The sequence below is a fragment of the Urocitellus parryii genome, chromosome 12, assembly GCF_045843805.1.
Source record: "Urocitellus parryii isolate mUroPar1 chromosome 12, mUroPar1.hap1, whole genome shotgun sequence".
Lineage (NCBI taxonomy): Eukaryota > Metazoa > Chordata > Mammalia > Rodentia > Sciuridae > Urocitellus > Urocitellus parryii.
In genome coordinates this window covers 12,242,870-12,254,835 of record NC_135542.1, presented here as the reverse complement: position 1 = coordinate 12,254,835, position 11,966 = coordinate 12,242,870, and the positions used below count along the sequence as shown (strand labels likewise).

Below are 11,966 nucleotides of genomic sequence, written 5' to 3'. Positions count from 1 at the left end.
CCCACTGCTAATTTTTCCCATGACAGTAGGCACAGGGGACAAAGCCATCCTCTCGGTGCGCTGGGCGTGGCCCCTGCGTGGGGAGGGTTCCCTGGAGGGGGCGGACGCCCGCGTTCCCTCCTTTCCCGGGAACTGGGCCCTGGACCCGCCCACTCCGCTGCCTGGGGCGCGCCCTGTGGGCGGGGCCGGACCGCGAGCCGCGCCGTGATTGGCTGTGTCCGAGCAACCGCGGCAACGCCTGGACAACAGAGACGTGGACCCGCTGAACCTTCGCGCAGCCGGCGGAACCTCGGCTTTGCCCATTAGCAAGAGGCTTACCTCGCCCGCCCTCTCGGGTCCGATGGGCCCTGGAGGGTGGGTGGGGGGCTGCTGAGCCGGAGCCGCTTGCCCTCCCTCCGACATTGCCTCGTAAGTGGGGGACACCAACCCTGCCACCCCCGGACCTGCGAGGCGCTGAGCTTTCCATCAGGTGGCGTGGGGGAAAACTTGGAAGGATGCCGAGCTTCCTAGCTGAACTGCAATCCTCCCAAGTGCTCGGCGACCTCCCCATGCTCACTTAACTGTGGGTGTCGGGTCGAGTCCAGGGACAGGTACCTGCCCATCCTGCCCTAGAGAGCTTTCCCTTGGCACCTTGCTCCCTGCAGAAGCTTAGCCACTCGGGCAGAGAACTAGCTCCCAGGTTTCTGTCTATGCCACAGTTCAACATAAGATGACCAAGTCCACTTGGGCTTTGGAAAACTAATTTCTAATAAATAATGATCAATATAAATAAAACCTCAAAGTGATCTGCTTTGCACTAAAGCTTTCCACAGATTTCAGTTCCGGAAAGGCCTCTGGCTGCCTGCCATTCCACACGTGGTGTCACAATCACACCACTTTCTTGGACTCTTTTTATATGGGCATAAAACTTAATAGTTAGCTTTAGTTTCCATGTAGTTTCATCGCCTCAAGAGCTGTGCCTTTCTTTCTTCTCGGCAAGGATCCACCCCCAAAGCTCTCTAATTATTCTTAGGTTTTCTCTTCTTGCCCCTATTTTCTCAATCCTGGGACAGTCCACTTGAGTCTCCTCACTGCAGCCAACATTTTTGGCTCTGATGATCACAGCCTGGCCTTGCCTTTTAAGGGCTGAAAAATGGGGTCTGTAAAGAATTGCAGCAAAGTACATCAAGGAGCGTCAGGCTCAGTGTCCTTTCTTCTGGGAGCATGACAATTCAGAACTCTCAGAAATCACAAGACATAACCACCTCGCCTAGACCTTTTTTTTTTTTTTTTTTTCAGAAGATACCAAGAATAGGAAGTTTGGGAGGCTGATCCTAAAGCTTACCAAATGCTGAAGCCAAATTGATGAACTCTAAGTCTTGCATTGCCTCTCAGCCTCTTACCACATAGGATATGACCGTGTAGGGCATGGGACTCCCACCACCCCAAAGCAGCTGTGGGGCATCAGTTGGGTGCCCAGGACAGGCAGAAGTCCAGCAGGGATGGAAGGACATGGAGCCCCTACTTCCTTTGGTTGTGGCCCTTGGACTTAAGCCATAAACTTTCTGTTTTCTCCAAAAGCTTTGCCTACCCAAGGCTTCAGCTCAGACTTTCACTTCCATCTTTTCCTCTTTCACTTCCTCCTCTGACTCAGGAAATCCCTTCCTCTTTCTTCAAATTCCACGATTCTTGGCATAACTTTTAAAACTTTGGACGATGTTCAAAATGGAATGTGTTACATTGTTCTGACTTCTGGGTTCTTTGGTCTCCCAATTTGTAAGTAACCACAGATGATAAAACCTAAATAATAGTAGTAAATAAATAGTCTACTTATGTCCAGAATATAATGTCTAGAGTTAAAAAGATAGCTGTTTCCCATTCTTAGCCTCCTTAGAATTGTGAATCTTTACTTGGTTTTGAAAAAAAAAAATCAGGATTCTGTCAGTAAGTTCCAAGTGATGGATTTAATTCTTCTCAACACTTACACAACACGCTTGCTGTATGTAAGGCACTGTGCTGAGAGCCTTCCTAGAGTTTGCCAGTGCAGCCGCAGAACCTTCTTCTAGTCTAGAGAGGACACACCAGAAGTGTCCCAGGCCAGAGAGATGAAGTATCAAAGTAAAGGGGATCTGGAGAGGCAGCATTTGATGCCAGATCTGGAGGCTGAGACTCCCCACAGAATGCTGGAGATTAGCTTGGAGGTGGGAAAAGCATGGGTGGGGGGCTGTGTGTTGATGGGGTGGGATGGGGATTCCTTTGCTAATCCTGGCTCCAGGCAGGCTTTCTTGCTCTTAGAATAGTTTTTTTTTTTTTTTTTTTTTTTAAATCCCATTTGAGTAGAAGATCCCTCCTGTTGGGAGATACCCTTTCTCTTTTCTTCCTTGTTTTCTCTGGCTTGTTCCACTTTCCACTTCCTTTCATGTCTGACAGTACAGGTATTGTCAGGCTATAAACTCTGGAGCTGAGGTTTGAGTCAGAGTGAATCATACATGTTCTCAGATGTTATAGAGCCAATCCCACCTTAAAAAAAATAAAATAAAAAGTCAGATAATCCCCAAAGGAACTGGGGATGTATACCTGAGCTAAGCTGGGGAATTTGGCTACCTTTGGTTTAGAATCAAGAATGTGTCCTTTTAAAATTAATTAAAATTTGAAAGCAGAAATAAAGAAGTAAAACCTCTTCCCTTTTAAACCCAAGACATGTAGCTCCCTCTGGCAAGAATGTAGGAGTGGGTGTGTTTTAGGGAAGAGGAAGATTAACTGGAAATGACGAAATAGTAAAGAAATCTTTCTTCTGAGCTTCCCTTCCTTGTTTCTATAGGAACAATTGACCCAATTTTAAAGAATTTTAGCTGTAGCCTTTGTGGACAGATTCCCCCAAAGAAAGTTGAAGCCTATTGATCTGCCCTTGTTCTCACGATCTGTGATTTATTCTGAACTTCATAGTTCAAAATGACTGGAAATTTTGGATTAAAAAGGTACTTGAAATAAAAATGGATGTCATGAGCCAGGCTTGGTGGCACACGCCTGTCATCCCAGTGGCTGAGGCAGGAGATTCGCGAGTTCAAAGCCAGCCTCAGCAAAAGTGAAGTGCTAAGCAACTCAGTGAGACCCTGTCTCTAACTAAAATACAAAATAGGCTGGGGATGTGGCTCAGGGGTTATATCTCCCTGGGTTCAAAAAAAAAAAAAAAAGTGGATGCCATGAAACAACATATAACACTAAAGGAAAATGGCTTTTAGATGGTTTCTTTGCACACAGCTCTTTCCATGCAGTAATTGCTTATCCATGCCTAAGTCCTACATCACATTTGATCCTTCGAGTAACCTGGGGTTAGGGCGTGCCACTTTGGTGTTGCTATGGTAAAGAGGTAAAATCACTTCCTAAAGTGGCAGAACCGGCTTACACTGAGTTTGGATTCTAAACTTTTCTGCTTCTCTGTCATGTTCTCCAAATAATCTTGTAACACACTAATCAAATTGAGCCTTGTAGGGAGAAAGTGGGTTCTTTAACAGTACGAATGTATATACCTTTGGAAGTCAACATATGGGAACAACACAAAGTCATACACAACTTGACATGGAAAAGTTAAAAGTTCAAGAGCGATAAGCCAGGAGGCACGTTGAGCCTGAGCTCTGAGAATAAAGGTTAATGCTATCTGTGTTGGATGAGGACCAGGAACCCTAAGAAAATGTGCTTCTACTGGAACACAGTTGTAGGCTTGTCCCATAGAATCAGGCTGGAGGAGGTTGGCTCTAAAGATAACAGAGTGGTAAAGCAGCGGCTTGGACTCCTGCTTCTGCCACTTACTGGCCATGGCAGAACTTGCAATCAAGTTCTTTATTCTCATAGTTTCTAGTTAGCATCACTGTGTGGTTATGAGGAATCTGTGGGCCAGTGCTCATCAAGGATTCCGCCCAGTGCCTGGCCACTGTGGAAGCTGCTGCCCTTGTTTCTATTATAATAAAAGCCACAGAACACAGACGCTGGGGATGAATGGCCGGGGTGAGAATCAGAGTTACACCTGCTACCAGCCGTGAGATTGGGCTGTCTTGGATTCCTCATCTGCAAAAAGGGACTAAGAATAGTGCCTGCCTCCTGAGGTTATTATAACTGCACACACCACCTTGTTAAATAAGTGTTGGCAAACCACGGAGGCACTACTAACTTCTCTGCACACAGGCCTCCCTGGCTTGGGTCCAACTGATTTTTGTGTTTGACTGAATTTCCATGTCAATAAGACAGAGCAAAGAAGGGGTAGCAGATTAACAAAGAAAAGGAAATGAGTAGATAGCAATTCCCATCACCTGGTTGCTAACAGTGTCCCAGAACGGGGAGGATCACACTTTCCAACCATCCCTGGGTGGCTCTCTTCCCACCTTTTGGTCAGGTACACCTGAGAAGAAAGGAAACCTGAAATCTATAAAGGGGCAGCTTCCTCTCTGGAGGATGGGTAGTGTCTCTCTCTCTCTCTCTCTCTCTCTCTCTCTCTCTCTCTCTCTCTCTCTCTCTCTCTCTTCTATCTTTCCAATAAAATTTGCTTTTTTGCTCTTGCCTCAGTTTTTCTCCAGTGTTTAATCTTCAACACTGGGGAAACGAGGATCTGATACTAATTTTCAAGACTGTTTTCATCATAGTATTGAGATTTAGGAAATACAGTTAAGAGTCTTAGAGGGCTGGGGTTGTGGCTCAGCAGTGGAGCACGCAACTATCAGATGCGAGGCCCTGGGTTCAATCCTCAGCACCCCATAAAAGTAAATAAAATTAAGGTATTGTGTCCAACTACAACTAAAAAATAAATATTTCTGAAAAGAGTTTTGGAAAAGGGAATGTTTTTTGTTGTTGAAAAGTTTTACGGTCCAGGCAACCTTCTTATGCATCACGCTCTGGATATAGATGTAAGCAGAACTTTTCACACTTCCTCCAAGTCATCAGGCCCCACTCAGTCGTGGTGGGTTAAGATTGCATTACAGTCAGGCGTGGTGGTGCACACCTGTAATTCCAGAGGCTTGGGAGGCTGAGGCAGGAGGATCACAAGTTCAAAGCTAGTCTCAGCAATTTAGCGAGGCCCTGAGAAACTTAGGGAGACCCTGTCTCTAAATAAAATATAAAAAGGGCTGGGGATGTGGCTCAGTGGATAAATACCCCTGGGTTCATTCCCAATAATAATAATAAAAAAAAGGATTGCACTACAGTGTGGCCATTCCCTTCCCCTGTGTATACTACTTTATTTAGGTGAGTTGAGATAAGTTTAATAGGTTGCGTATTGCTTTGTGTCCAGTTGATCCCAGAATACCTGGTTCTATGAACCAGAATGTTTCAGTCCAATTTTAGAATGAAATCCCAGAAAATCAAACTCTGAGAAGATGTGTGCATGTATTCCATTATTGCCCAACTGAGATCTGCTTCTGCCTGCCACCAGTCCCCAGTTAGCCACTCCGTCTGCAGACCATGCACACTTCCTCTATATCCTTGTGGGTGCAAAATGTCAGGTGTGGTTATAATTGGGATACAGACATGTGATGCAGTTTCTAGGGAGAGATTTTCTGTTTATAAAAGCAATTCCTATTTTAGAAATGTTCAATATCCAACAATATGTGCTGGGTGCAATGGTGCCTGTCTGTTATCCCAGCAGCTCGGGAGGCTGAGGCAGGAGGAAGGACCGAAAGTTCAAAGCCAGCCTCAGCAACATCGAGGTGCTAAGCAACTCAGTGTGACCCTGTCTCTAAATAAAATTTAAAATAGGGGGGCTGGGGATGTGGCTCAAGTGGTAATGCGCTCACCTGGCATTCGCAGGACACTGGGTTCGATCCTCAGCACCACATAAAATAAAGATGTTGTGTCCACCGAAAAACTGAAAAATAAATATTAAAAAATTATATATATGGCTGAGGATGTGTCTCAGTGCTGGGGATTGAACCCAGGGCCTAGAGTGTTCCTGAGTTCAATCCCCAGTACCCCAAAACAAAACAAAGCAAAATAAAGCAAAACAAACAAAACAAAGCAATATGCATTTTTGCAAAGGTGAAAAGAAAAATTTAAACAATATAGAAAAGGCAAAAACCACCCATACTTCTGCTACATATAGATAACTATTGCAAACTTGTTGGCATATATCCTTCTAGATGCGTGCGTGCGCTCTCTCTCTCTCTCTCTCTCTCTGTGTGTGTATTGCATTTTATGCGTACCTCTCAGCAATATATGTGGATATCTTTGCCAACAAATGTATATCTATATTGTAATTTTAACTGGTAAATAGAATTGCATGTCATGAGTGTACTGCAATTTTCATTAAATCAGTCCTCTGTTGATTTGAGATTATTTTCAAGTTTTCAGGAAGTCTGAATTTGACTCAGGAGATCCCAGTGACTTGCATCTTGACTCAGAGATGGAGGAACCCGATTCATCTAAACAGCAGCTGCACAGACAGGAGGGACTGAGCAACATCAAGACACAATTGGTTGAACAGAGTCTCATTTCATCTGAGAAGTGGCTTCAACTGCATGGACTTAAGAGCAACAAATTGACCTTGAACCAGATTCTGTCGCAGATTGGATTTCCACACTGTGAAGGTATAGTACTCATGCCCAGCCAGCATGCTGCAGGCTGGGTCCATCCTGAAGGCTCCCCGAGAACCTCAGGTCCCTGAACTTGCTTTAATCTGACATCTCTGTAAGTAGGAAATCCTTGTTCTCACACCCTTAATGTATATTATATAGAAATACAGCTGTCAATCCATATTCTCATTGAGTAATGCTAAATTTCATTCTTTCATTTTTATAGATGAAATGAAAAATAAAGAGAAGTAATTTGTATTTATCCATACCCCAGCAGATGTCTTACTTATCCCTTGGGCGGTGAACCCCTTTGAGATTGATTGAAATAATCCCCTTATTCCTGAAGACAATAGCTGGGTGTGATTTCAGGGAGCATGGTTCAAGTTTTTCTTAATGCATTGGCTGGAATGCTGGTTCTTAGCTCCCAGGGGCACTTTTCTCTGTAGGAAGCATGAGCATGTATAAGGTTTTTTTTTTTTTTTTTTTTTTTTGGGGGGGGGGGTGGCGGGAGTGCTGGGGATTGAACCCAGGGCCTTGTGCTTACGAGGCAAGCACTCTACCACCTGAGCTATATCCCCAGTCCTTTTTTTTTTTTTTTTTTTTTAATGATATACTGAATTGGGTTGGTACAGAAATACAGGGTCTGAGAACTGGGATCACAGAGTATTTTACCATGGGTGAGATAGCAAGTGGGAGGAACTGCCCTGTCCAGCACATTCACCTGATGCGCATGCTCCTTGATCTAATTACGGTTACTAGGATTTTACTCAGTAATTCTGAATTAGTCAGTCAATCAATCAATCAAACAAATATTTATTCAACAGCTAGTAATACCATTTCTTTCTTTCTTTTTTAACCAAGTGGGTCACCGCTTCCTTTGAGACCTTTTCCATACCGGTACTGTGAATGGTCTAGGCGTGTGGCTGTTATAGAGCCATCTGGAGGCCCACCTGTATGGCAAGACCTGGCTCTTTGGGCCTCAGTTGTGCTTTCTTAATTACCCTTCCCCATGGGTTAATATGGTCTTGTGCTGTTAAATACCTTTTGAGTGGCAGTACGCCAGAATCAGGGCTTGTGGGATTCCCATATAACGACACAAACAGAAAGGTTGATCTCATTTTCAAATAATTATAATTTGCAACTATAATTTAGTTATTAAGATTAGCAAAATAGTGATTCCTTGTATTTTACTAGGGATTTTTCGTCTAGGTTCATCAGGGACATATTGCTTTGTGATTTTCTTTCCTTATAACATCCTTGTCAGGTTTCAGCGACAGGATTATGCCTCATAAAATGATTGGGAAGTATTCCTTTCTTCTCTATGTTCTGTGGGTGTTGGAACATGATCGATAATATATTTTTTTTTTCTTTAGAAGTGTGATGGAACTCACTAATGGAAACTTATCTGGGCCTGGAGCTTGGTTTGTGGGAAGAGTTTGATTTTTTAAGAATCAACATGGGGCTATTTGGGTTTTCTGTTTTACCACGCCAATTTTGTGTTTTTCATGAATTTGACCATTTCATCAACGTTTTCTAATGTATCAAGAAAGCGCTTTTCATATTATTTCCATAACAGCCTTGTAATACCTGTAGGAACCGTAGTGTGGTTTCCTGATATTGATAATGTGTGCTTTCTCTCCTTTTTTTTTCATTAGTAAGTCTTAGTAGCAGTGTATCTTCTCAAAAAAGTCAATTTTGAGTTGTTTTTTCCTATTTCATTAATATCCACCTTATTATTTATTTCCTTCTATCTACTTTGGATGTGTGTTCTTTTTTCTAGGTTTTTAAGGTATAAACTTATATAATTGATATAACTTTCTCTTTTTGTATAATCATTTAACATTACAAACATGCTTCTAAGCTTTATTCTAACTGAATGCCATAAAAAATGGTTGGAAGTGTTGAAAACTATTATTGATTTAAAAATACTTCTTTCTCGTGTGTGTGTGTGTGTGTGTGTGTGTGTATGTGTGTGTGTGTGTGTGTGTTTGGTGATGTTAGGAATTGAACCCCATGGTGGTCTACGACTAAGCTACATTCTCAGCCCTTTTTAGATTTTATTTTGAGGCAGGGTCTCACTAAGTTGCCCAGGCTGGCCTCGAACTTAATGATGATCCTCCTGCCTCAGCTTCCTGAGTAGCTGGAATTACAGGCATGCACCATTGTGTCTGGCTCTTGGGATATTTTTCTTTGATAAATGTTTAAAATTGTGTTGTTTACTTTCCCAATATTTTAGGGCTTTTAAAGAGATCTAGTTTTTCTTGAATTTCTAGTTTAACTCTATTGAGGTCAGAGAACATAACATGCAAAATTTTAGACTTTGGACATTGACGGAGATTTGCTTTACGGCTCAACATCTGACTCAGCAAGCATCTGACACAATTGAAAAGAGTGTGTATTCCATAAATACTCGTTAGGCAGTATATATGTATGTCGATTAAGTCAAGATGGTTTATGGTATTGTAGAGATACTCTACATGTTTAGTAGTTGTTTTGTCTGGTGTATTTGTCCCTTAATTCTGTTTGTTCATGTATTTCGAAGCTCTAAATACATACACATTTATTTATCCCATTCCTTGGCATATTCCCAAAGGACTTAAAATCAGTGTAAGTTGCATAGGGCACTATATTTAGATTTTTTTTTTTTTTTTTTTTAGTACCAGGGATTGAACTCAGGGGCACTCAACCACTGAGCCACATCCCCAGCCCTATTTTGAATTTTATGTAGAGAGAGGGTCTGTCTGGTTTGCTTAGTGCCTCACTTTCGCTGAGGCTGGTTTTGAACTCGCCATCCTCCTGCCTCAGCCTCCCAAGCCGATGGGATTACAGGCCTGACCACCGTACCTGGCTATGATATTTTGATTTTTGGTTTCCACACACATTGATTGCTAGTATAGAGAAATGTGATTGATTTCTGCAGGTTGATCTTCCATCCTGTGATCTTGCTGAACTTGTTAATTTTAAAACTTTGTGTTTGTTTTATAAACTCCAAGGGATTTCTAGGTAGACCATCATATTATCCACAGTTTTTGTTCTTTCTTTCTGATATATATGCCTGTATTTCTTTTCTTGCACTGTGCTGGCTGGAACCTCAGGCACTATGTTGAATAGCAATGGTAAGAGTGGATGTCCTTGTATTTAAGGGAAAGTTTTCAGTCTTTTACCACCAAGATGATGTTAATTTAAGGTTTTTAAACAGTTTTTAAAATCAAGTTGAGGAACATCTCTTACGTTCCTATCAATCTGAGAGCTTCAGAATCATTCTTGGGTGTTGAACTTTTGGTATCAACACCAGGATCTTGAAATTTTCCAGTCAGCCAGTCAATTTGATGGATTATATGGATTGATTTTTCAACAGGGAACGAAGCTTTGGTCCCTGAAATAAACTGGGTCGTGGCGTATTCTGTAGTTTCCCCGTATCCATGGTTGTAGTTACCTGCAGTCAACCAAGGTTAGAAATATTAGGTGGAAAATTCTAGGAATAAACTATTCATAGGTTTTAAATAACTTTTATTATGGACTATTGTTACATTTGTTCTATTTTATCATTAGCTGCTGTTGTTAATCTTTTACTATGTTTAATTTCTAAATTAAGCTTTATCTTAGATATATATGTAAAGGGAAAAAAGCATAGTATAAATAAGATTCGGTGTTACCTGTGGCCTCAGGCATCCACTGGGGATCCTGAAACATATATCCCGTGAATGTGGGTAGATTACCGTCATTCTATATATGTTATATATTGTTGAACACTATTTGACAAATCACGTAAAGGATTTTTGCTTTGTATTCACGAGGAATAATAGTCTATAGTGTTCTCCTTTTTCGTACTGGCTGTGCCTGTCTTTGGCATCAAAGTCGCACTGATTTTGTACACTGGGTTGAGAAGTGTTCTTTCATCTTCTATTTTCTGGAAGATATTGTGTGGGATTAATATTAACTCTCTTTTCAATGTTTTTTCAGTGAACTTATCCAGGTCTGGAGATTTCATCTTCAAATAGTTTGAAATGACAAATTCAATTTCCTTTAATAGACACTGAACTACTCAAATGATCTCTTTCATATTGGGTGAGCTGTGGTATTGTGTGTGTGTGTGTGTGTATGTGTGTGTGTGTGTGTGATTGTTTGTTTTCTGGTAAAAGGGATTCAACCCAGGGGTACTCAGCCACTGAGCCACATCCTCAGCCCTTTTAAATATCTTATTCAGAGGCAGGGTCTCACTGAGTTGCTTAGAGCCTCACTAAGTTGCTGAGGCTGGCTTTGAACTTACGATCCTCCTGCCTCAGCCTCCCTGGCCACTGGGATGACAGGCATACGCCACAATGTCAGGCCTAGTTTGTGTTTTTTGAGGATCTGATTCATTTCATCCAAATTGTCCAATTTATCTGAGTAGAGCCATCTGTGGTGTCCCCTTATTAGTCTTCCTATGTCTGTGGGGGGTTTTAGTGATAGTCTCGTTTTTATTTCTGACATTAGCAATCTATACCTTCTCTCTCTTCATTTTTGTCAGTCTTGAGATTTGTCAGTTTTATTGGTCTTTTTAAAATTTCGATTTTTTTGTTTGATTCTCTCTGTTGTTTTTGTTTTCAAATTTGTTCACTTTGGCTTTGATTGTTATATTTGTTTTCTTCTGCTCATATTCTGTTCATTTTGCTATTCTTTCCTAGTTTCTTCAGGTAGAGCTTTGATTACTGATTTGAGATTTTATCTTTTCTAATATGAGCACTTTGTGCTATTAATTCCCCTGGAGACACTGCTTTGGCCATGCCCCACAAATTTTTTTTGTGTTGTTATCATCCCCATTTAGTTTAAGTTATTATCATTATTTTTTTATTTATATTGAGACATCCTCTTTACTCATGGATTTTTAAAAATCATGTTGTCTATTTTCCAAGTGTTTGAATATTTTCCTGCTTTCCTTCTGTTACCAACTTCTGGTTTGTTTTCATTTTGGACAGAGGACATACTCTATTGGATTTCATTCTTTTAATTTTTTTGAGGTTTGTTTTGTAATTGAGGATGTGCTTTGTCTTGGTATATGTCCCGTGGGTACTTGAAAAGAACAGGTACCTTGCTGCTGTTGTGTGTCGCTTTCTACAGCTGTCACTTAGATTCTGTTCGTTGGTGGTGGTGTTGAGCACCTTGCTAATTTTGTATCTAGTTGTTCTATCAATTGTTGAGAGAGCAGTGTTGAAGTCTCCAATTATAATTGTGAATTTGTCTGTTTTCTTTCAATTCTGTTGGTCTTTGCTTCACATATTTTGTAGTTGTTTTGTGCACACATGTTTACTGTTGCTATGGTCTTTTGGTGGATTTATAATATAAAGTCCTTTCTTTCTAGGAATATCCTTTCTCTGAAGTTTACTTTTCAGAGATAGCCAATCCCGAGTTCTTTTTATTAGCATTTGCATGGCCTGTCTTTTCCCATCC

The 11,966-nt window shown here is 41.4% G+C and overlaps 1 protein-coding gene and 1 non-coding gene across 2 annotated transcripts in view; one reads left to right on the top strand and one right to left on the bottom strand.

The window, feature by feature from the left end:
* The first annotated feature begins 260 nt into the window (after positions 1 to 260).
* Positions 261 to 11,966, top strand: part of Vwa3b (von Willebrand factor A domain containing 3B) — a 187,079-nt gene continuing 175,373 nt past the window's right edge. Inside the window, exons 1-2 of the mRNA XM_026379299.2 lie at positions 261 to 408; positions 6,309 to 6,551. Of these exons, the coding sequence (XP_026235084.2) occupies positions 6,368 to 6,551 (184 nt within the window). The 5' untranslated portion in view covers positions 261 to 408; positions 6,309 to 6,367. The remainder of the gene's footprint in view (positions 409 to 6,308; positions 6,552 to 11,966) is intronic.
* On the bottom strand, positions 7,042 to 7,114 carry Trnat-cgu (transfer RNA threonine (anticodon CGU)). The gene has a single exon. It is a non-coding gene; the product is annotated as a tRNA-Thr (tRNA).